The 24,395-nt window shown below is 47.3% G+C and overlaps 1 protein-coding gene across 1 annotated transcript in view; it reads right to left on the minus strand.

The window, feature by feature from the left end:
- KANK4 (KN motif and ankyrin repeat domains 4) overlaps positions 1 to 16,568 on the minus strand; it is a 30,045-nt gene extending 13,477 nt beyond the window's left edge. Inside the window, exons 1-5 of the mRNA XM_039255281.1 lie at positions 16,508 to 16,568; positions 7,947 to 9,881; positions 6,422 to 6,533; positions 3,281 to 3,499; positions 1,854 to 1,941 (exon numbers count right to left, since the gene is read on the minus strand). Coding sequence (XP_039111212.1) covers positions 1,854 to 1,941; positions 3,281 to 3,499; positions 6,422 to 6,533; positions 7,947 to 9,881; positions 16,508 to 16,523 — 2,370 coding nt within the window. The 5' untranslated portion in view covers positions 16,524 to 16,568. The remainder of the gene's footprint in view (positions 1 to 1,853; positions 1,942 to 3,280; positions 3,500 to 6,421; positions 6,534 to 7,946; positions 9,882 to 16,507) is intronic.
- Positions 16,569 to 24,395: the final 7,827 nt, after the last annotated feature.

Consider the following 24,395-nt stretch of genomic DNA (forward strand, 5'->3'; position numbering starts at 1 on the left):
GAGAGCAAACAATAACTGGTGACAGTGTCCTAGGTGACAATTTGAATTTACTATAAGTTTAGATCGCGCCTTTTGTATGCACAGGATAACCAAGGCCCTGTCCTTTATAACCAGCCTATGGTGACCTTAGCCCAGACTCTGTGACGACTTTTGTGTGTTTTTAACAGGCATAACTAGCAAGTCCCAACATTTTACTAATGGGAAAAATGCATGCTGAAAGCTAAGAGAAACAACATGCCCAATTTATGCTAGAAAATAAAACCCAAATAGCTATGCCTGAATTATTTTTGGCTTTTAAGCTTTGCTAGAACCTTCAGAGAAAATGATTCAACAACCCATGGCAGGACCTCCCTATCTGCAGTATTCCCCACAAATGGGGGATGTGACTTCATACTCACACTGGAAAGGGACTGGATTTGGGGTCACTTAAACCAATGTAGCCAGGCTTGAGTCCTGGTCAACTGTATGACCTTGGAAGTCATATAGTCTTTTTGAACCTTACTGTCTCATCTACAAAACAGGGATGGGAAAAAAAAGGCTGGGTCCCTAACCTGCCCATGGCTCTACAGAGTGAGGTCCTTGTACAACCTGCTTTGTCTCTAAGGTGAGGTGGGGGTAAGGGGTGCTTTGAACCTAACGTGGGTGTGGTGTCAGGTGTGCACATCCTCTGTCACTTTTCTTTTTCTGCTTCTTTTTTATTTTATTTTTAAGTAAACTCTATGCCCAACGTGGGGCTCGAACTCACGACCCCCGATCAAGAGCTGCATGTTCTACTGACTGAGCCAGCCAGATGCCCCTCCCCTATCTGTTGTCTAGGCAGAAACAGTGGAATCTTTTGTGGCTGAAATATTTTTTATATGTCAGAATATCTCCCTTTCCTGTGGAATTTTCAGGAGAATCTGGAGAAAGATCTTAATATTAAGGAACATATAGCTTAGTTCTGTAATTCATTTCAGAATAAGTAACAGGAGTTTTGATCAACATCCATCCACATTACATACTGTTTTTTTTTTAACAATCTGGGAACAGTTGTTTGCCAAATCAGCTAAGGTAAAATAATCAAGATGGGTTGGGCTGATTCAATCGGTTTTTACTCCTAAGGCTCTGCAAAGGAGAACAAAATGGACTCTAAAAATGCTTACAGGTTGTTACACACTGGGGTTTACCAGTGGGCTCCCGTGACTTGGGAAAATGTGTCTGTGCCAGTATTTCTTGAATAAAAGTAGAACCTAATGGTTATCTGTTTACATCTCTGTGGGCTTTGAAGGTGTTAAGGCTCAAACATGTATTTTCATGCTTTTGGTCTCTCAAGCCATAGGTGCGCTTCGAGAAAAACAGTAAAGACTACAGAATTAAATATGAGGGCTTGAGGGTAATGAAGACATGCTGCCCACCATCCACCTTCATTTTATTAAAGAGGTGAACTGACTTGCTCAAGATCTCCCAAACAGCAGTCCTGGGACTGTAACCCCCAGTGCCCATTCCACATGCTCTTCACTCTACCCACAGTTCTCTCCAATTGTGCAGTGATTTTGAGCCTAAGCCATGTTTAGTTTGGTTTGGTTTTCACACCACAGATTATTTTATGCTGGACATTCAGATGCAATCCCTCATATGCCTCGGTAGTGCCTCTGAGCACCAGCCTGCTTCCTGGTACAAATGCACCAGTTCCCCTCTTCCAGCCTAACCCATCGCCTAGGCTGTAGACTTTGGGTAAATGAGGACACCCAGAGGAAAGGGACTCCGTGCACACCCACGCTGCTGCCTCGGGGTGGGGGACCAAAGTCACCAAGTTGAAACTAACAGCTTAAACAGCATGGACATCCTTCCATGACAATGAAAAATCACAGTACCAAGCGTTGGTCCGTGGTGGCCCCACTTTCTGGAAGATGTTGGCTCAATGCCCGGCATGCACTGAGGAATTCTTCTGAAGGCTTATATCTAAAGAAAAAAATACACATATATTAGTCCTCATATTAAAAAAATAATAATCCCCCACCTTGACTTTCGCTTCTCAGCAGCTGAAACATCACACTGAGCAAAGTCCAGGACAAGGGGCATTACAATGAAAAGAGCCTCCCCCCACGAGGCTCGGCTTCTGAACCCTTCTGAAGAGTGAGTCAAGCACATTGCCCTTTAAATCCTGCTGTTTTTAGGAGGTGGGAGCAGATCACCAAAGCATTCTGGGGGCCATGGGACTAACTGCAATTCCTGACATGCTGGGAAAGGAAGGGCTGTCTTACTGACTTTGGATAAAACATTTTCTGCCTCAGCGACTTGAAAAATCCAAAGAACCCAATCCATACTAGCAAATTTTGTCAGGTTATTCTTTCATGAAGGGCACCATCAATGTTAGTGGAGTCAATAAAATGAAAATCAGTGAAGCTGGGATGCTCTCAGTGATGGGCACTCTTCCTGTGTTAGTATAAGGGCAGACAGACCATCCTGGGTGGGACTTAATGGCACTGGTCACCAGGAAGCTCCACCCTCGTCATGTCTTTATAGTACTGCCATGTTGGAACAGCCCTGCGCACCTGCTTAGCAGTCAGATCCCATTTGCTGCTCGTCACTCCCCTGGGCTGGGGGTGGTGGTGATGATTATGGTACTTATTATCCTTATTTCTACTATTTCGTGAGAGCCTACTGTGTGGCAGGCACTGTGCTAGGTATTTTACATATTGTTTCTTATCCAGTCCTCAGGTCAAACCTATCAGGTGGCTATTACCCACATTATTCCAAATGAGGAAACTGAGGCAACCACAGTTTAGGTGCCTTGTGTAAAGCGACCCTGTCGCAGACGTAGGATTTGAATCCAACTGTGTCTAGCTCTACAGACAGTACTCTTTTCATCATGTGACATGACCTTGCATCTCTTTCAAAGACGAGGTTATGGCAACATGGCCAATGGGAGAGGCAGAAAAGCATATGGGTAAGAATGAGAAAAGACGTGGGTTAGACTCCCTGCTCTGCTAGCTGTGTCCCTTAACTTCTCTAAGCCTCTGTTTCCACATCTGTAAAGTGGGGATTATAATCATTTCTACCTTGCAAGATACTTAAAAGGATTATCTAAGATAGTACATATAAAGTCCTTCCCATTTCCAGTGCTGGGACCATGTTAGCTTTAGTTACGTCTGTGCCTGGCATAGATCAGAAGCTCAGTAAATACTGGTGAATGGAGAGGAAGTTGAACACATGAACAAATAATGGGATAAAAGGGTGAAGAAATGCCCTTGCTCTTTCTCGGAGGATCAATGCCCTCATCTGTGCCCATCTGACTCACCTCTCAGCCTTGGGATGGGGGGGTTCTTCCCCAGGCCCACCGTCCTGGCCTGAGGTGCTGGTGCCCTCGCGGATGGCCTGCCCGGCCTTGCAGCTGAGGTGGGCCTCCTTGCCACGCCTGTGTTCTGGGCCATCACATTTCTTCTCAGTCTCGCTGTCAGACAAGTCTTCCAGGGAGCTGTCCTCACCGCTGGTCTCCTCGCTCGAGGTGGTCTCATAGCTGGAGAACGAGACAAAGGTCACTTGTTCTGTGCTTCCTACCCAGTGCCCAGGTCAACACATGTAAGAAGCAGGTGGGCTTCGGATAATAATTCCCAGCTTGCTAACCACATCTCCATTCTCTATATCTGCAGGCCTGGGTGAGGGGGCTCTCAGGAACCTTACGTCAGAGAAAGATGTGGTTATGAGCTGTGGCTTTAACACCTGAGGCCGTTTGGGGAGAAAAGATAATTAACTAAGCTCTTTGCAGTGAACCCACAAATAACCCATATCCTAGTTGGCCAATGCATTTGGATGAACCAGACAAGCAACCAAAGATTCTCCCAAAAGCATTTGTTTCTGGAATCCTGATGCGTTGTCTAGAGAGGGGTCTAGATCTAGGCACACATCTCCACTCCCACCCTGAATCCTCTGAGTTGACTGACAAATCCTTACGTCTCTGGGTGATTGCGAGACTTCCCTTTAGCTCCCCTGTTCTAGCCCAGCTGACATCTGACAAGGTGGGGGACCCATCTGTGTCTACTCCTACAGGGTTCCATGGGAAACCTGAACAGTCAGGATACCTGAAGCCAGCATCTGCCTTTCCAGGCTGCAGCCGGTTTCAGCTGTTGCTTGCAACAGCAAAAGTGAGGGCACGGGCCCCTTGACTTGTGGCCCCTCTTCCCCAGCAGCGATCCTTATATGCAGTTATGTGCAACTCTATTGAGGTGGCAGACAGACACCATGGAGAGGAGTCCTGGAAGATTTATGGATCCTTCTGCTGGTGGGCAACAGGAGACCCCCCGAAAGAGGATGCTGCAGTTAAGATGAAGGTTTCGGGTTCTGGGGCCATTGGACACTGCCACAGAGACCAGGGGAGGCCAGTGGCCATGGCTTGCCCTGAACCCCCTCATGCCCTTTCTCTGAATGATGGCTGCTATGGGAGCTCCCTCCGGCTCACTGGATTTGCAAACCCAGCCTGATCCTTGGCATGCTCACATTCTGTCTTGTTTAAACTGCAGATATCCCTTCTCTTGTGCTTGGAACAACCTTTTACTTTTGTGATTAAGGGAATAGGGGACATGTTACATTTACCAAGCTGTTCTTGTCTTACAGTTGCTTCCATAAAAACTTCACCTGGATGTCTGTTCATTCATGCAACAGAAATTTTATTGAGCACCTAAGTGCCACACACTCTTCTTAATGCAATACCAAAGTACTTGTCCTAATTGAGTTTATATTCTAGTAGGAAAACATCAGAAAGTAAACATGTAAATAGTATAATTACATAGTGATAAGAACACTAAATAAGATAGTAAAGGACCATGGGATAGAGTAATGGGAGGAGGGGCCACATTAATTAGAGCAGAAGTTTTTGTACTGTGGCTGCACATTACAATCACTTGAGGGGATATCAATTCCCAAAATCTGCACTGCACCCCAGACTAATTAAACTGAAGTTTTCAGGAAGGGGACTCGGGCATTGGTATTTTTAAGGCTCCCCCAGGGTTTCTAAGGTGCAGCCAAGGTTGAGAACCGTTGCACTACAGTGGCAAATACTGAAGAATATCTGGGACAGGAGCACTTTAAGAGGCGGGGGAAATGGATACAAGGACAGGCAGCACATGCAAGGGCCCCAGCAGGGACCCACCTTGGCACATTTTAGGGAAGAAAGACGAGCCAATGGCAGACACTGGGGAAGCTGTAGCTACGAGATGGACTTCCAGGTTTGGGCACAGGGCGGGCACTGTAGGGGACGTTTAAGCAGGGGAGAGAGAGAGAGAACCTGCTTTTCGACTTTGAGATTAGGCTGATTCTCCTTTTCTGTGCATGAGCTGGTGAAAACTGAAAACAAAATGGTTTCTCCCGGGTTCACAGCGTCTGATGTTAGTGGGAATGAGAACGGCAGCTCTCGTGTGACATCCCACTTCCTTACATCTGACGTTTGCCTCACAGAACCTGCAACAGTGCCATCACTCTTGTTTGAATCTGGTGTCTTCCTTCTGGTCCGACCTGAATTAAGCAGAGTTTCCGACCTCTTTGGGGCTACACTCCCTCCTCTACTCATCTCAGCATATCAGCATTTTCTTGTCATTTCTTGTCTTCTCTCTGCCCTGTCCAAAGTAGGAGCTCAGGGCAGGAACCATGATTTTTTTTTTTTTAACTTTTTTTTATGCCTGATACCTAATACATTTGTCAACATTTAATAAATGTTTGTTGAATGACTATTTAGAAAATACTCTAAATCCAGGGGTGCCTGAGTGGCTCAGTCAGTTAAGTGTCCGACTCTTGGATCTCACGGTTTTGTGAGTTCAAGCCTTGAGTTGGGCTCTGTGCTGGCAGTTTGCAGCCTGCTTGGGATTCTCTCTCTCTCCCTTTCTCTCTGACCCTACCCCACTCATACTGTCTCTGTCTTTCTCAAAAAGTAATATAAGAAAGAAAGAAAATATTCTACATGCAATGATTTACTCTCTAGAATATATAAGATTTGATTCATGTTCTGAGTCAATAGGCATTGGTGGGTTTCTTCAACCTAAAAGATGTTGGATTGGTTTGCAGAAGTTAGTAAAAAGAAGAAAAAAAATTAAATGGATGAAATTTGAAGTTCAACAAATTACAAGTTTGTCCTGGTTTCAGTGTCTGTTGTTCAGATTAAATGTCTTCTGTAAAGGGCCCACGTGCTCCCCCAACTCCCAGAAGCCACCTGGAATCCTGGCCCCGGGGGCACCAACGGCAAGACATTAAAAGCACAGGATCCGACAGACCACCACAGCTGGCAAGGAGCCAAACACATGCAAACCCAAGATGGAGTTTTACAGGGCCCTTAATTCCCTTGAAGGAAAATGAAAACCAGATGCGTCCCCCGAGGAAAAGAGAGGACTAAGGACAACAGAGGGATGGGCAGTGTGGAGGGGGCAGTCTGGGCTTCACGAGCGATGCTTACCCACCGTTAACCCCAACAAACTGAAGGTTCTTTTTGGTCCCATTACCTCCTGCACGGAAGCCATAGTCTTTCTTTTTCATTATGGATTTAAGGCTGGTCGACGGGGAGATCTCTAGGCAGACACAACATCACAGGTTAGAATGATCCTGGGGATGCCCCAGAATGCAGCAAAACCGGGACTCCTGCTTTGAGCGGGATACACGCTGAAGGCGTGTGAGGAGGTAGAAAGGGACTGGGCACTAGAAAATGTAAATCAAATATCGTGAAGGTCTTTGAGGAGGCCTGGCCTTCTGGTCAACACCAGCTGACCTGTCCCTGTTCACAAAGCCCTTCTGAGTGTGGATGATAGAGTGGAGTTGCTAGAGCACTCTTCCAGAAGAGCCATGTGGTGTGCGGCCGTTATCGTCCCTGTCTTATGCGGGGGATCTGCGGCTCAGACGTGCTCAGTGAATGGCAGAACAGGAGCAGAAGTGTAAGCACATGACCTCTGCTCTGCTCCAGCACCCACCTCTGCTGGAGGGGCACCTCAGCCGTCTTTCCTGGCTTTCAAGCCAGGTGACCCCGGTGATGTGGGGCAGGTAGAGCAGACACGTGAGCGAGAGCATGTCTTCTCTTGCTGTGCTCACGGTTATAGGAGGCATTTTCCAATGAGCAGGACTGGAAGTAGCACCAACATCACGAAAAAGCAGCGAGTTTGTGATTTGCGGCGGGAAGCAGCTTGCACGCTTCTCGTCGAGCAAAGCAAAATATGGTTCCACTTTACACAACAGAAAATTGTGTGTGACTTCATATAAGAGGAAGTGTGCTCAGCCAAAGGGTTGACTTACACGTGTATCATTCAGTCTCTTTCTTACACACACACACACACACACACACACACACACACACACAGAGAAAACATTCAGTGAAATATTTCAGATCTCAACATCATGCCCCTCCAAAACCAGGCTAGAGAAAACCTCTAATGTGCAAGAACCAGAGAGGACCACGGGGATGCAAGAGCCCAGGAAACCATGAAGGGAGGCTGAGGCATAGAGTACACACAGCCAGGGCCATTCTTGCCCTAGACATTGCCTTTCACCATGCAAATGAGAAACAGGCACCCCTCTGGCTAGACACGGTGCTGCTGACTTGGCAAGTGAGTGTTCAGCTTCCCTGGCCGGCATCTTTGTGCCTTGTGCTATCTGCACAGCTGTACGTGGTGGGCCTGCAGTCAGGCCCAACCTTAGAGCAAGGACAAGAGTAGGGGCACAGAGCCTCCACTGTTACATAGATCCGTTTTTATTCCACTGGGTTCCCCGAGGTGCTTAAACCTTTAAAAAATATATATATATATATATATATATGTGTGTGTGTGTGTGTGTGTATATACACATATACATTGCATGCATATATATACATACACACACACACACACACACACACACACACACACACACACATATGCATGCACCTAAAATCCCTTTTCCCTTTGACGGGGCAGGTAAAGGAGAAATGGTTCCCTGGGTTGGGGACCAGTATTTACCCATCGGCGGGGAGGAGGCGGTGGCCGGGGGCTCCTTCTGGGGCGGAGTGTGGGTCGAGTAGGCAGACAGCAGCAGGTTGAGGGAGCTGAGCAGCTGGCTCTGGATGCTGCTGAGCTTGGAGGCAGGCTGCCTGATGGCGCTGGCCAGCTCTGGGTACCCGTGCTCCAGGCAGCTCCATTGCTCCTGCAGGAGTTCCTGGATCTTCTTAACATATTGCCCAAGAGTGGCATCTGTGGGCGAGCTTGGTGGCCTCCCTGGGCTCTCCTTCCCTGGCAGCTCTGAACTGGCCTCCTCCCTCCCTGCCGGGGGAATCTTTCTGTCACTGCTCCACGGAGAGCCTCCTGCTCCCTTGCCCAGACCCTCAGCTCCCACCTGAGGGCCTCCCTCCTGCTCGGGGCCGGTTTCTTCGATCCTCAGCTCAGTGGAGAGGCAGCTATGTAAAGAGGGAGTGAGGACCATCTCGGGTCCTTGTGGCAGTGAGAGCTGAGATGGTGGCGTGAATTCTGCTGGGCTCCAGTCCCCTGGTTTGTGGCTGTCCTGCGCCCATAATGGCCCATTCTCCTCTCCTCCGGCCCTCCAACTTTCAGATCTTGTGCTGCCCAGAAGGCTGACCTCAGTGCTCTTGTCACACAGCAACTTGGCCCAGAGTCCATCGATGGGGTCAGTGTTGACCATGGCGTCAGTCTGGCCCTGAGCATCTTTGGTGTTCTCACGGCTGAGCTTATCTGCCAGTTGAGCTACGGTGCACTCGAGCTCTTGAATCCTCTGGCCTCTAGCCTTGATTTCCTCCTCCTGCTGCTGGAGGGCAGCTCTGACCTGGGCCAGTTCCTCGGTTCTTCCAGACAGCTCACTCTCGAGGGCAGACAGCTGTTGTTTCAGGCTGGAGATGCTTCCGGGATCCGTTGTGGGGAGGCCCAGGCTTTCCTCGGTGACCCGGACACCAATGCTCCTCATGTCTATCTCCACAGGGGGTGGGGGTGGGATCTCGCTGATGTTGAGCTCTATTTCTTCTAGGGGGATCTCGTTCTCAGGGATGGGTGATGGCAGGGGTGGGGGGCTTGGCGTTGGAGAGCCAGGGGAGACCACTACCTCTGCTTCTCGGGTTTTGTGTTCATCTTCATCCTTGAGAACTACAAGTGCATCCTGGGATGAGAAGGGAGGACTTGGAAAAGAGAGGTGATTTGGAGCCTCCTCTTCATCTGCATCCTCTGGAGGCTCAGTGCCCTCCTGGACCAGCTCTGGGATTCCTGGCACCAGGTCCCCAAGCTCTCTGACTTTGGGCTGAGTTGTTGCTCGTGGGGTGGAGTTTTGAAAGCCTGTAAATCCATCTGCAGGGCCAAAGGTGTCATCACAGACGCCGCCTTCACCATGAAGGGGAGGGAGGGCAGGAGGTGTGGGGGAACCTGAGTTTAGACTTGGGTCCTCTGAGGCCCTGTTTTGCAGCAGTGTGGCTGGCATGCTGGATGCCCTCAAGAGCTGGGGCCGTGCACTCCCAGAGGCCAGCTCGGCCTCGCTGGGGGCTGCAGCCTCCAAGTGTCTGGCTGTCTCCGCCAGCAGGGCCTTCCTGTGGTAGCTCACCTCACCCCCGCTGCCGGAGGCTTGCACGTGTTCACCAGGTGGCAATGACTGGGCGCGCTCCTCTGTCCCCAGTGGCACCTTCCTTGGCACCATGGGGGACCAGTTTTGGTGGTGAAGAGCGGCGTGGGGACGAGCCCTACTGTCGGGAAGGCTGAAGTTGCGGGGCAAAGTGCTAAACTTGGCCTGCTTGGCCCTTCTGTGGATAGGAATCCTTTTGATGGTGTTTCCCTTCTCAATATCATCCACATACTTGAGGAAGTCCAGGTCTAAATGAAAGCCATACGGGGTCTCCACAGAATAGGGGTGGCTCTTTGGAGGGTCTTTCTCTTCCTCCCCCTGAGAGGACTGGTCTTTGGCTGGGAGACATGTAAAAAAGAAGCACGATGTTAATAAGAATTGCAGGGTGGTGAGGCTGAATATGTGTGATTTGGACTTAACGCTCTCACGTGAGACTTCTCCTAAATGTCCCAGCCTCTAAATTAAAGCCGAGATTCTCTCAGTCTTCCGGCCATGCTGAGATTCCAGGTTATTAAATCAATGTGTACTTAGCCAATGTCTGCAAGGAAATAGGTATAGGAAATAGTTTCCAATTTGCAGCATTCATCTCAGTTACTGCTGTGGAATCTGCCCGCAGACCAGCAAAATAAAATAGTCTCATACTGTTTTTCTGGTTTTGAGTCATGGTAATTGCCGAACTGAAGTGGCCAGGAATTTGCTGCATCAGGGTACTAATTGGAAATTATGAATATGAAGGTTTTGAAGGATAAAATACACAGTCGCCTCAACATTAAGAAAGAGGCCTGCATTATTCAAATAGATACTAGTAAAGCTTGCCAAAGCCAAAGCTATCAAGGAGTTACACCTTCTACATCATTTAAGCTACCTCACATGGGTCAGCCTTCTGCTACAGGAGGGTCAGAGAGAATTGGAACATGTAATTATGCACAGCTGATGCTCTTTTCCACCTGAAAACTGTTTAGTGCTTAAAAAACATGAACTTCACTTCCAAAAGCTCATGTCAGGTGAGGAAAGACCATATTCTTCATAAACTGGATAAAAGCTAGTAAGGAAAAAGGGCCATGTCAAAAGGAACATCAGCATACATCCTCCAAGAGAGGTGGGACTTAGAACTTTTCAGGGCTGCCCAAACCATCAGGGGACATTGTGATGACAAAGTTCTCCATCACACCAAGGCACCATTGATTTTCTTGACTCCAGCAGAGAATGCTGAGAACAAGTCAGTCCTTCAACTGTTTGCATCCATGAGGACTTTTTCAGGTTAAATCATCTGTTCTCATGTAATAGCCCTGACATTCTGCTAAACGTGCTCCAAAAATGCTTAGCTCAGGAGAGAACATTAATGGAGAGCACAGAGGTCAAGAATACAGATTCAGAAGCCTGGTGTGTACTTCAACCCTTAGGGAAATTACTTAGCCACTGTATGTCTCATCATCTATAAAATGAGAATACCAATAGCAAGATGAGATTATTGTGAGAACTGATTAAGATATATAAAGTGCTTTGAACAATAATAAATATTCAACCCATGCTCAATATTGTAGCTATTAGCTATTATCTTTGTGGAAACACAAAATATAGAGAACTGAAGCCCCATAATGGAAGCTGATTTGCGTGGGTACACAGGAGGGTCTCCACAAATTCCTTGTGACTCACTGATTGCTTGGCTCTAAGGGTAATAGGCCCTGAGGGCGAAATTACAAAATAGTAGTAATTCAGTATGTGCACCTACATATTGCTAAGCTAGATCCTAAGGACACAAAGATAAATCAGGTACAGCCCTGCCCTCAAAAACACATGGTCAGGTAGGAGAAATACCAATAGGTACAATATGGTGTGACAAGGATGGTAACAGATACATGCTCGAAGGACAGTCTTCCTTCCTGACTTATTTTCCCAGTTTCTTCAGAATACTTTCCTTAGAGGGCACCTGGGTGGCTCAGTCATGTCTGACTCTTGGTTTTAGCTCAGGTCATGATCTTGTGGTTTGTGAACTCGAGCCCTGCATCAGGCTCCATGCTGACAGTGCAGAGCCTGCCTGGGATCCTCTCTCTTCCTCTCTCTCTCTCTGCCCATCCCTTGCTCATGCTCTCTCACTCTCTTTCTCTCTCTCTCAATAAATAAATAAACTTAGGGGTGCCTGGGTGGCTCAGTTGGTAAGCATCTGACTTCAGTTTGTAAGTTTGAGCCCTGCATCAGACTCTGTGCTGACAGCTCAGAGCCTGGAGCCTGCTTTGGATTCTGTGTCTCCCTGTGTCTCTGCCCCTCCCCTACTTGTGCTCTGTCTCTCTCTCACTCTCAGAAAATAAATAAACTTAAAAAATACTTTTCTTAGAATTGGAGGTTAATTCTGCCTTGGTAGGAGAGGAATGACTTTTCAAAAGTGTCCTAAGATTGACATAAAATGAACAAACAGGAATTTACCAGGAGAACAAGAGGGTGAAAGACATTGTAGCTGTTCATCTGCAAGATAGTCACCATCACTGCCACCCTCCATACAGGTAAGGGAATCCCAGAGTGAGAGGCGGAGTCTGTTTCTCCACCCCTTTGAATCTGATTTGGCCTGTGACTGCTTTGACCAAAATAATATGGTAGAAATGATGTTGAGGGAATTCCACCGTTAGGTCATGAGCCTGCAGGTTTCACCTGGGTCTGTTAGAATGCACACTCAGTGGAAAGACAGATGTCATGTATGAAGTCCATCTTCCCTGAGACTGCCATCCTGTGCGGAAGCCCAAAGAGCCTGACACAGAGGAGATGGGGAAAGAGGGTGCGAGATGCCTAGCCAGCCCAAGCTGTTCCAGCCATGCTAGAAAAGAGCCTTCAGATGACTCCAGCCTCAGCCATCATCTGACTTCAGTGACAGCAAGGCACTCTAAGTGAGGACCACTCAGCTAAGCTGTGTTAATAATACATTCTTGTTTTAAGCCACTAAGTTTTAGGGTGTTTGTTACGCAGCAATAAATAGCCAGGGCAGATTCTGGATACACATTGGAGAATGTGCAAAGGCATGGAGGTATGCAATGCCATTGTATTCTGGGGTTCTGTAAATACAGCTGATATGGCTGGAGCTCCATGTGAGGTAGAGAAGGGTGAAGAGTAGAAAGAGACAAGTGGAAAAGTCACCAAGAACCAGGTCATGGAGCAGCTCACATGTACACCAACAAGCCTTGACTTTACTCTCCAGGTAATCAACTGTGGTTTCTCAAAGAGAGTCCTTGCAGAGGACTGCAAGAAGGACAAACCAGATGCCTCAAGGCCAGCTGGGAGCCTGCTGACATGGTCAAGGTAAGAGAAGCTAAAGGCTGACATGGTCAAGGTAAGAGAAGGGAATGAAGGGAAAGGGACACGTGAAAGAAAAGGGTGCAAATGATGGTGCTACCTGGGGTAGCTTTTGGGGGCTACTTCCCCCCACAAGTGATGGCATATTGGTCCTGAGCTCTTCCCACTTGCCTGTCTGACCTCTCCTTTTGGTCAGTGTCACATGCTTTTCAGGTGGCCCTCTGTGCTTAGAGAAGTACAGTTACCTCCAAAGAACTAAATGAAGCCAACTAGACATACAAAGGCTCCCGGTGTGCACACTGACACAATCAAGCCTAGTAGGCTCGTAAAGCCACAGGCTTTACACAATTACATCACAGCTGTAGCAAGGAACAAAAGGAGGCACTGGTGCTCACCCACAGGACAGTCTGTGTTGGATTCTACCATTTCTGTGGCAGGGACATGAACTTCAGGCAATGAGGAGTAAATACTTCTCAAGCTCCTCCACTCCCCCCAAAGAAGCAACAGATAAGTTCCCATTCGCCCACCCATTGTTTTACCCACCTGCTTTCCCCCTCAAAGAGGCACACTGATAGTTTCAGTAACTGAGAGACATTGCTTTCCTGTTAGTTTTCCAGGCTACACGCATCTGTACCCTTAAGCTTACTGGTCGACCCCGCAGCCTCCTGGATTACAGGGACAGACCATACCAGAAAGGAGGTATTTGTCTCAAGTTAAGTAGAGAGCAGATTTATGACCCAGAAGGCAAAGAACTCTCCTAAAGGAGAGGCTGCATTATTTATCTGCTTATTGCCTCAATTCAATTGAGGCTGATTTACCCAGTGGCCTCTGGGAGCAGGTCCAGAGCACAAATACAATAATAGCATCAAATAAGAAACAGCAGATTCAAAGGCAAAATCTTCCACAAGGGAGATGGAAGGAAACCAAAGGAGTCTGGAGACCGAGCAGCCATCCAGGATGATGGATTTAATAGGTGCTTTCCTAAACTAGCCCTAAGGGGTATATCACACACACACACACACACACACACACACACACACACACACACACAACCTGCTCCACCTGCCACCCACCACTGTGTTCCTTCTCCTTCTCCCAGTGTAAGAGGAATGCTGGATGTTGAATGAGGGAGTTGATCCGATATGCCAGCAGACCTGTGCTCACATTTGGCTCTGCTCTTCTTAATTCTACCTGGTGACAGGTATGCAGGACCTCAGAATTCCAGGCATTGGGCCAGGGCAAGAATTAATTAACAGGACTGTCTTTGCTCAAAATGAGCTTCAAATCAGATAAATGAACACATGTCATTTCCTACTTCGGGGTACATTATTTAATTATTTAATTTCCCGGTGCCTCAGTTTCTCCCTTTGTAACATGGTAATGATAATACCTAACTTACAGAGTTGTTGCAGTTGTTAGCATGAATGCGGTAGAGAGGACACAGAGCAGGGACCCTAGAAAGGCAAAGATAGGGTGGTGCTGAGTGAGGCAGGGGAGGATCTGCTGAGGGTGTGCTCATTCCTTGAAATATTTAGCTCTGTGTTAGAATGACAGCCTCAAGAGTCCAAGAAGATAATTCTGGGAAGCTGGGAAAAGGAGTCAGGGGAGAAGAAAAAAGATATATAGGGACAGAGCTACCCAGGATTCCGAAAGCACGCCAGATCACTAGAACCTTGGAAACGACCCGCAAACAGTCGTGAGCCTAAGACTCAGGCACAGGTGCAAGAAAAGGGATCGGAAGGGGACCAGGGAAGGAGGGAGATGCCAGAGTGGCTATCTTGAGGAACACAGTGAAGTTCAGCAGGTGAGCTAACCAATCAGAGCTTATTTAAAGTGAGGAAGGAAAGCCCAAAAGCCTATATTCGGTTTCTGAAGGAAATAGGAAAAACAGAAACTACAGAGAAAGCAGCCAAAAACACAGCCGGAAGGAAGGGAGATTTAATGAGCCTCTTCAGAAGGCTTAAGACAGCCACCGAAGCTTTTCCCTCTTGAGCCTTTATTTTGTGAGGGGGTTGTGCCTGAAGGGAGGGGTGCCTTTGTTGAGCTTGTTGTGGGTAATCACATGGAGCTGAGTGCACAGCGGGGGCCCAGAGTGCTGAGCAGGGACAGATGAGGCAGGCAGAAATGACAGGCCCCTGGGGCATTAAGAGAATTAGCTGGTGTTCTGTGGGACCACTTCCCTGGATGCACTGAAAAGGCAGCTGTCTGGGGAGAAAGGCAGACTCTTGAAATAACGGTGTCTACATTTGGAAAGAAGGAGGAGGCAGGGCTGGAGTCGCCATCTGGTCCCCAAGTCCTGTGCTGGTTAAGGGTCATGTGATTCAGGGGAATTACAGGCACTCCTGTTTCCTGACATTGGCTGATCTGGAAAAAGCATTTCATTAGAAGGCAGGAGATCCGGATCTCCTCTATAAGCTTCGGCAAGTTTCCTGGGCTGGGGAAGAAGGGAATATTTATGAAGGCCATTGTTGTGTAAGATAGCTATTACTCAACAGCTTTGCATGCATTATCTCATTTAGTCTTTTACCAACCCTGTGAAGTAGGTATTTATACCTATACCTGCTTATAGGATAAGGGGAAGTAGACTGTTTGCAAAAAGAGCCACAGTCATACCCCACTCTTGGGCACTCCCCTCCCACACCGACCCAAAGCTTGGCCTGGTGACTTGCTTTGCCCAGTAGGTCAACAGCAAATGTGACAAATGCAGAGACTTGAAAACTGCTAGCACTTTGGGGTGTCTGTTCTTGCTGTGCTTGCTGTACCTTGGCCACTGTGTGAAGAAGCCCCAGCTAGCCTGTTGGATGATGAGAAGCACATGGCCAAATCATTACCTGTGCCCCAGGTGACATGGAGTCAGCCACCAGAGATATAAGTATGTCCATTCTAAATCATCTGGCCAAGTCACCCAGAAAACCACAAGCACATAAATAAGCCCAGCAAATATCAAATATCAGAACAGAAAAATGGTCTAGACAACCCACAGAATCTTCTGGGAAATTTTCAATGTCTTTATTTTAAGTCAATAAATTTTTGAGCGGTTTGTGACACAGCAAAGTTAACTGATACATGAGGGGACTGAGGCTCAGAGGAGTTAAATGACAGGGAGAGTCACCCAGGTATGAATGGAGGCTCTTTTACCATCTTGTGCCTCTTTCTCAGACCTCAAGTTCCTCATCCTTAAAATGGGGGTAATGAGGGGCACATGGGTGGCTCAGTTGGTTAAGTGACTTCGGCTCAGGTCATGATCTCACACTTCATGAGTTCAAGCCCCACATTGGGCTCTGTGCTGACAGTTCAGAGCCTGGAGCCGGCTTTGGATTGTCTGTCTCCCTCTTTGCCTCTCCACCACTCACACTCTGCGTCTCTCTCTCTCTCTCAAAAATAAATAAATGTTTAAAAAAAATGAGGGTAATGAGTGAGGGCATCCTGCTCCCTTCTCCGTGCTTGGAAGAGATGAGAAACCTGCCCAAAAATACATAAATGCGACACAAACAACACTTTTCATCCTTTACCACCTTCTCTTGCTCATATCTGAAATACATGGTTTGGGTCTCCCAGTGCTGTCTGTTTGGGGACTGTCTCTTGTGGGTCTCCCTTAGACTGTTTCCAGGATCTGTGAAGGCAATCCCTTTCTAACGCAAGTGCTCACTTTAGACCAGAGAGTACAGAGCAGCCTGCCTACCATCTGTCTTCTCCATCTTAGGGAACGTGGACTGTCAGTCTCTCAGGCACTCTTCATCCAGGAAGTCTGTAAAACTCGTTGAAGAGTCCTGGAAGAAAGGACAGAAGAGTGGAGTCTTATTACAGTTAGCATAAGTGTGGAGGCAATATAACATCAAAGAACTCCCATCACTGCCTGCCTCCCATGAGCTCCACACTCCCTTCTACAGTGTGTCCAATTCTGGGCATGACTTCACAGGATGTTAGCAATGATTGACCGCAAAGGAAGCATTTGGCCCAACCCCCTTGCTTGGCAGATGAAGAAACTGAGGCTCAGAAGTCAGTTGCTCTCAGGGCACCTGGATGGCTCAGTCAGTTAATGAGTCCGACTCTCGATTTTAGCTCAGGTCATGATCTCACGGTACATGAGTTTTCAAGCCCCATGCCGGGCTCTGCACTGACAGCATTGAGTCTGCTTGGGGTTGTCTCTCTCCCTTTCTCTCTGCCCCTCTCCTGCACTCATGCTCACTTGCTGTCTTTCCTCTCTCTCTCTGTCTTTCCTCTCTCTCTCTCTCTCTCCCTCTCTGTCTCTCAAAATAAATAAATTAACTTTAAAGAAGTTGATTGCTCTGTGCAGGACCTCTCAGCATTCTAGTGACGGAGCTGGAGCCAGACTCAGGGCTCTGACAACTAGGCAACGGTGTTCCTTCCATAACACCAAAAGCTGTAATCTACCCCCCTCCATCAGGGTGAAAGAATTATAATCCTTTTTTTAAATACTGGAATCAGAGTACCTATAAATTATCTGTGACATCCCGATCAGATTCAAGACAGGGGTGAGATCATTGCCAAGTACTGAGTAGGAGCTGCTCCTTAGGAGTGATTTCTAACCACGGGCAGAACAGGGGAAGTTCAAACTGGGTGGTCCAAAGACATCAGAAACTATTCAAGCGGAATACTGTCCTGACTCTGAATTAGGATACCTTGAGGTTTAATCATAAATTCTCCCCAAAGTTTTAATCCATTCCCTGGACTCTTTCTTTGAATGGTAAACAACCTGGCTTCTGCCCCCCTTATAATAAATCACCCAGGAAATTGTCTTTTTATGATTCTAGCTCCACACACATCATAACAATGAATTATCTGTGACACCTCAGCAGTGGAAGTGGAGTTGTTTAGGAATTCCAATGTGCTTGACAATGAATTCTAGACAGAAAAGCATACCAGGGACGAGGGAAGGGTTGGGGAAAACTGGGAGTGAGAGATGGATGAGGGGCGGCCCCCACCAACCCAGGATGGAAAAGAAGGGGAATGAACAAGTAAACTGGAGAAGGAGGCTGGGAAATATGAGGCTCACCAAGTGAGAGAAAGTCTCAAGTTTGCCTGGCAAATTTTCATGTGTCCCCTTTCTGTGAGCACTCCCAACCACCTTCCATGCAGCTGCCAGAGGGAGCACTCCCTGTGGGAGAATGAGAGCCCTGAAGGGTGGGCCGGGTTCCTATGTGCAGAGACACTCTTCTGCAGAGGGAATGCTGACACGAAGTCCTTCACTTACCTGGGGACAACAGGTACTTGAGTCTGGGGGTGGCAGAGAGCTGGAGTAGAGAGAAATTGGGGATAAGAAGGGCAAGTGTTGTGCTAAGGAGGGAGAAGGTGGAGGGACCTGGAAGGTTCTAACCTGGGGCAAGGGAGGGTCACCCTTGCTGGAAAGAAAAGGTTCTGAAATCAGTGGATGAAAGGATAAAGGAAGTGTGGAGTAGGGCGCGGCTGGCTCAGTCGGTTAAGCTTATGACTCTTGGTTTCTGCTCAGGTCATGAGCTCCTGGCGTGTGGGTTCGAGCCCCACATCAGGCTCTGTGCTGATAGTTGAGAGCCTGGAACCTGCATTGGATTCTGTGTCTCCTTCTCTCTCTGCCCCTCCCCTGCTCACACACTGTCTCTCTCTCTCTCTCAAAAATAAATAAAAAATTAAAATAAATAAAGTGTGGTACACTTTATACATACACATATATATACACACACAATGAAATATTGCTCAGCCATGACAAAGAAGTCAATCTTGGCCATCTGTGACAACCTGGATGGATCTTGAGGGCATTATGATAAGTGAAATAAATCAGACAGAGAAAGACAAATATCATATGATCTCACTTGTTTGTGGAACCTAACAAAAACCTGATTTCATAGATACAGAGAACAGATTGGTGGCTATCAGAAGCAGGGTGGGGATAGTTGGTGAAATGAGTGACAGTGGTTAAAAGGTAGAAACTTCCAGTTATAAGATAAATAGGCCATAGGGTGTAATGTGCCGCGTGGGGACTATAGTTAATAACACTGACTGCATATTTAAAAGTTGTTAGGAGAGTAGATCTTAAAACTTCTCATCATAAGTGTGATACATATATATCTCCCATACACACACACATATACAATGGAATATTACTCAACCATAAAAAGAATGAAATCTTGCCATTTGCAAAAACAGATCTAGAGGGTATTATGTTAGCTGAAATAAGTTAATCAGAGAAAAATACCAAATTCATATGTAGAATTTAAGAAAGAAAACAAAAACAAAGAAAAAAAGAGACAAAAGGGCATCTGGGTGGCTCAGTCGGTTAGGCGTCTGACTCGACCGCGGCTCAGGTCATGATCTCACGCTTCATGACTTTGAGCCCTACATCGGGCTCTACACTGACAGCATGGAGCCTGCTTGGGATTCTTTCTCTCCCTCTCTCTCTGCCCCTCCCTTGTGAATGTGCACGTATTCTCTATCTCTCTCAAAATAAACTTAAAAAAATTTTTATATATTAAAAAAAACTACATAAACAAAAACCAGACTCTTAACTATAGAGATTGTTACCAGAACGGGGCAGGTGGGGGGGGGGGCGGGTGAAACGGGTGAAGGGGATTAAGAGTACACTTATCATGATAGCACTCAGTAACATGAAGAATTGTTGAATCACAATGTACGCTTGAAACTGATATGATGCTATCTGTTAACTATACAGGATTTTTAAAAAATGTTTATTTATTTATCTTGGGGGGGGAGTGTGTGTGTGTGTGTGAGAGAGAGAGAGAGAGAGAGAGAGAGAGAGAGAAAGCACAGGAAGGGCAGAGAGAGAGAGAGAGGTTGAGAGAGAATCCCAAGCAGGCTCCATGCTGTCAGCACAGAGCCTGATGTGGGGGTCAATCCCACGAGCCTGAGATCATGATCTGAGCTGAAATCAAGAGTCGGACGCTTACCCGACATAGCCACCCAGGCGCCCCAACGATGCAAGACTTTTTAAAAAGTTCTCATCATATCTCACTCACATAGTTGTAGCTATGTAACTATGGTGTTACACACTTTGTAACTATGGTGACAGATGTTAACTAGACTTATTGTGGAAGCCATTTGACAATGAATACAAATATCAAGTCATGTGGTACACCTAAAACTAGTAAAATATGTCAGTTATGCTTCAGTTATCTAAAAATAAATATAATGTTTTTTAAAAAGAAAGAAAAGAAAGGGTTTCCAGGTAGAGGACACTGCAGTTGCCACAAATCCATGGTCTGCAGTCAGCGGGGGAGCCTCCCAGATGCTGGAGGACAGGAGAGGCTTTGAAGTGAAGCCTAGGGGAGAAAGGGTGAGGACACAAACCCTAAACATGGCCCCTTGGCCTGTCTCTCCATCATCATCATGGTATCCCTCTTCTTCGAAGCTCCCACCCCACAGCATTACTGAGCAACAGGCAGAGGTCAGAGCACCTGAAGTGCTCAAATTATCTCATGCAGTTGGCACCGTAATCCTAAGGACATCATTATTATTGTCCCCACTGTTCAGATAGGGAGACTGAGGCTGAGGGAATTTACAGGCCTGCCAAAGTCCCCTAACAAGCAGGTGTTAGAGCAGCATTTGCCATGAAATCTAGCCAACTCCAATCGTGTCCTGGAAACAGAAGTGATTTATAAACCTTTGCCCAGCCCTGACGCTGTGACTGATCCCAAGCTCTCTCATCATGGGGGGAGATGTTCCTGACTTGGATGCTTCTCGGCTTCTCTGACAAGTGTGCACAAAACGCCTTCTGAGCACGGATGAGGAGAACCGCTCTCTTGTAAGGCCTCTTGGCCAAAGGTGTGTGTGATCTGCGTCTCCAAGACTGGACACCAAGCAGCTAGGCTCCTCCGAGGCAAGAGGGGGCCACCTGGGTGCAGATGGACCCTCGGCACAAAAACCCACCATCCCCTTGGAGAGTTCAGCCACACCCACCAGCTTTGGTTTGAGTTAGGATTCAACCCTTGATATATCAGATCCTAGGGCTTCGAGTAATTATGCAGCACACATTAGGTCAAGTTTCACTAAAAAGACCTCTACAGAGACTTCTAATAGTTCTCTTAAAGTTGAATTTTGCTGGAATTAATCATTCCAAGTTTACAGAAATCAAATGGAGCGGACACTCCAACTCTATGAAGAAAAGGGCTTAGCAAGCTTGCACTCGAAAGGGCTGGACACAGGAAGGAGACTGTCAAGCCCACATCATGCCACTGCCGGCCTCCACCCACCCCAGACTTCTGTACTTTGGCCCACCATCCTCATGGTGGGCATCTTAGATTGGAGCCGAGGGTGTCTATTTCATGTGGCTAGGTGAGTGGAATGGAAGAATGATTGCACCTCATTGCGTGCTACTTTGCAATACAACTGAATATGAAAATTATCTTTGCTGGACAGAATTGCCCTTTCAGATGGAATTTTGCAGCCTTCTAAAGCATTAACAACTTTGATATAAAGCAATTTATTACTCAGGGACATTAAGTTGTACCCTTGATATTCAGGACCTTATAATGCCCAGTCCTGTTATGTAACTTTTCATCTGTTCCTGGCTTATCCCAGGATCAAGAATGCCCTTTCATTAGCTCATCATATTCTAGATGTTTCAAGTATATATAGCTTTTTCTCTATCTCTTCTCCTCTCCTATTCTGTAAGCTTGTGAAGGTCAGAATTCCTGCAGGACTCATTTCTGTCCCCTTCACTGCCCCCTCCACACCCCCACATCCTAACATGTGGCAGACACTCAGTTCATGGTATCATCTCCAAGTTACAAATGAGGAATCGAAGGCCCAAAGAGGCTAAGTGGCCAATCCAGAGTTACCCGTAAATTAGGGGTGGATGACAGTTTGTGTGACTCCATCACTTCACACTGCCCCCTCAAAGCCAATGGGTACTGAAGAGATGGCAACTGAGGCTGCCCATTCAAAATTCACCACAGAGCCAAACGGTCTGACAGCCCATGTGTAACTACGAGGCCACATTAGAAGAAATAGTTCTGATTTCCCCTAGTCAGCCCGACTGCTGCCATGTATACTTACACCCTCTCCCTACCCACATTTATTACTTTTATGATGCCATGTACAACCTCATTCCTAACCTCAAATCCAAATACAAAGAAACCTTCCTTACTTAGTCCTGAAATTGAAACCTAGTTCTGCACTTTTATTCTCTTCAAACCCCTCTTTATTCTGCAATCATAAAAATGCCGTATTTCATCCTAGGACAGGCTGCATGCCAAAATAAATAGCACCTTGGATTTCCTTGAAAAGAAACCTTGGCTCAAAGCACGGCCGTATTGCCATGATGATTCTTGGAGAATTCAACCTTACAAAGTCAAATATTTAGCAAGGTAGTGGACCAAACAGCAGCCCTGTCAATCCCTGCACAGTCACTTGCAAAGACAAAGCAGTCTTTCCAAAAGAGGAAGAAAAAATTACCCGTACCTCTTACGGATCCTGCCAAAAAGATGAGAGCTTCCTGTTTCCCCATTCCAGGGCCCCATGCCTTCAAGTGTAAATGTCCCCTGTGCTGAGAAGCGGGAGGCATCTGACAGTGCTGCTTAACACTGAGAGCCAGAGCGCTGAAGCCCAAACACCCGGGGAGGTGAGATGTACTCCTAAAAAAGACTGCCTATGGAGTTCTCCAGCCACCTCCCTTCCCGCCGACCCAGAAAACAAAGAGATAACTCAGTCTCCATAAATGACACATTAACCCAACCTCATTAACTCTTTTCTCACAGTTTTCGGCAAGTGTCTGTCATTTTTCCCTGCAATGCAGCAGCTGAGTCTGGAGCTTCAGGAAGAGAAAACCGTCGGGAGGAAAGCTGTAACCACATTACCTTCCTCTGGCATCCTCCCCTTGCCATAACCTGGACCGAGAGGAGTCGTCTCTCTGCGGAAAGCGAGGTTCTGGCTCCTGGACCAGAGCTGATGGCTCGTGAGTTTAGCACAGCAGCACTGGCTTCCCAGCTGTTAAAGGATTTGGTCAGGTGATCCATGACCTTGCTGGGAAAGCAAATACTGACTTCCTTTTCACTCCCGGGAAGAGGGGAGCAGGGTCAGGCAGGAATTCAATGCTCAATAAGCTGATACCCGATCTTGCAGAAAGAGGAAAGCTCCAATCCTTCAACTGGAAAGTTAGTTCCCAGAGCTGCTGCCACATCTAAAAGACTCCGAAGCAGCATACACCTTCCTCCCCTGACTGCCCCGACTCTAAGCGCTTCTCTGAGGGGTCATAATTAATTATACTCTCCTTCTCTCTCCCTGCAGCTTGGGTGGCTCATTAATAAAATTGTTCCTTACGAGGACACAGGGATTGTCCTTAGGAGCTGAGACCCTCCGGGGTAGGTCTCTTTCTTCTAAGCTCTGCTGTAGAAACTTCCTCCCCACCCATCTCTTGGGGTCCCGCAACCGTACAAAGCTTCCACAAACAGTCCCTAGACTGCCAGCTGCCTGGATGGGTGACTGGAAGTCAGCTGGGGCAGAGCAGGAAGATACGGTGATCAGTGAGATCCCAGGACCAGACTGGCAGCTCCTGCTACCTGCCACTCTACCCGTCTGATGCCTCAGGACCGAAATACACCCTATTCAGGCAGAAAGAGAAAAGGAAATACCTACTATAAGGATCCAGCTCCGGGCAAGGTTTCTAACTGCAGCACGGACCAGTGAGTTCAGAAGGGCAGGTAGAGGAGCCCAGGGGGAGGCAGCTGTGGAGGAGGACGGTCTCAGAGTGTCCCAGGCAGGTGCTGTGACGAGTCTCAGCCAGCCCACTGCAGCCACGGCTCTTTGGAGCAGAGGCAGGTGTGAGGCTCGGGCTCAGGGGCTCCACGCTCTCCAAATCCAGCACCACTACTGGACATGCCCCTACCTAGTGGGGTAGGTGTGGTCAAAAGGAGCCAGGAGAGCATCGGGGCTCCTGTATGCAGGCTCAGCAAAAAGATTATGGGGACCTTATCCCCTTTACCTTCCATGAGCCCTAGCCAAATGAGTCTGTCCTAGGAAATGAAGCTCTGTCAGTAAGACATGTCAAAGCAGCGCTGACCTTCATAGACACTGCCTGTCGAGATGCGTCTCAAAGGCCAGGGCAGATTCCTGTCTAACGCACGTTGAAATTGATGCCAGAGCTGAGTGTCACCCTGAAATGCTGCCTGCATCCAGCCCAATACACTTGGAAAGCACTTGACATCCTGCATCCCATTTATCCTCAAACTAGCTTGAGGCAGCCAGATGGGATGTGCGTCCCCATTGTACCGGTGAAGAAAATGAGACAGACAGTGGAAGTGACTTCTCTTGGCTCACCTCTGAATGAATCTGGATAAAATGAATATTTTGGGGGTAGAATTCTGTGTTTTTCCTACTCTACTGGATCACGCTCCTTATTTTCCTTACTTATATTCACACTCATATTCTAGAGCATCTTGTTCAAGAGGGAGGTTAAGAGAGTTACACAAGGGTAGAGGTGGGTGTGATAGACAAGGCTATAGAACACCACCATTCACCTTTCTCAACTACTGAAAGGATTTCTGTGTTAACTGAGTACACAGACCAAACCATTAGAATAAAAAAAAAAAGTCAGAAAAATGCCTTGAACTCTGAGGTCA

Source organism: Hyaena hyaena, unplaced genomic scaffold (assembly GCF_003009895.1).
Source record: "Hyaena hyaena isolate Hyena2069 unplaced genomic scaffold, ASM300989v1 scaffold_521, whole genome shotgun sequence".
NCBI lineage: Eukaryota > Metazoa > Chordata > Mammalia > Carnivora > Hyaenidae > Hyaena > Hyaena hyaena.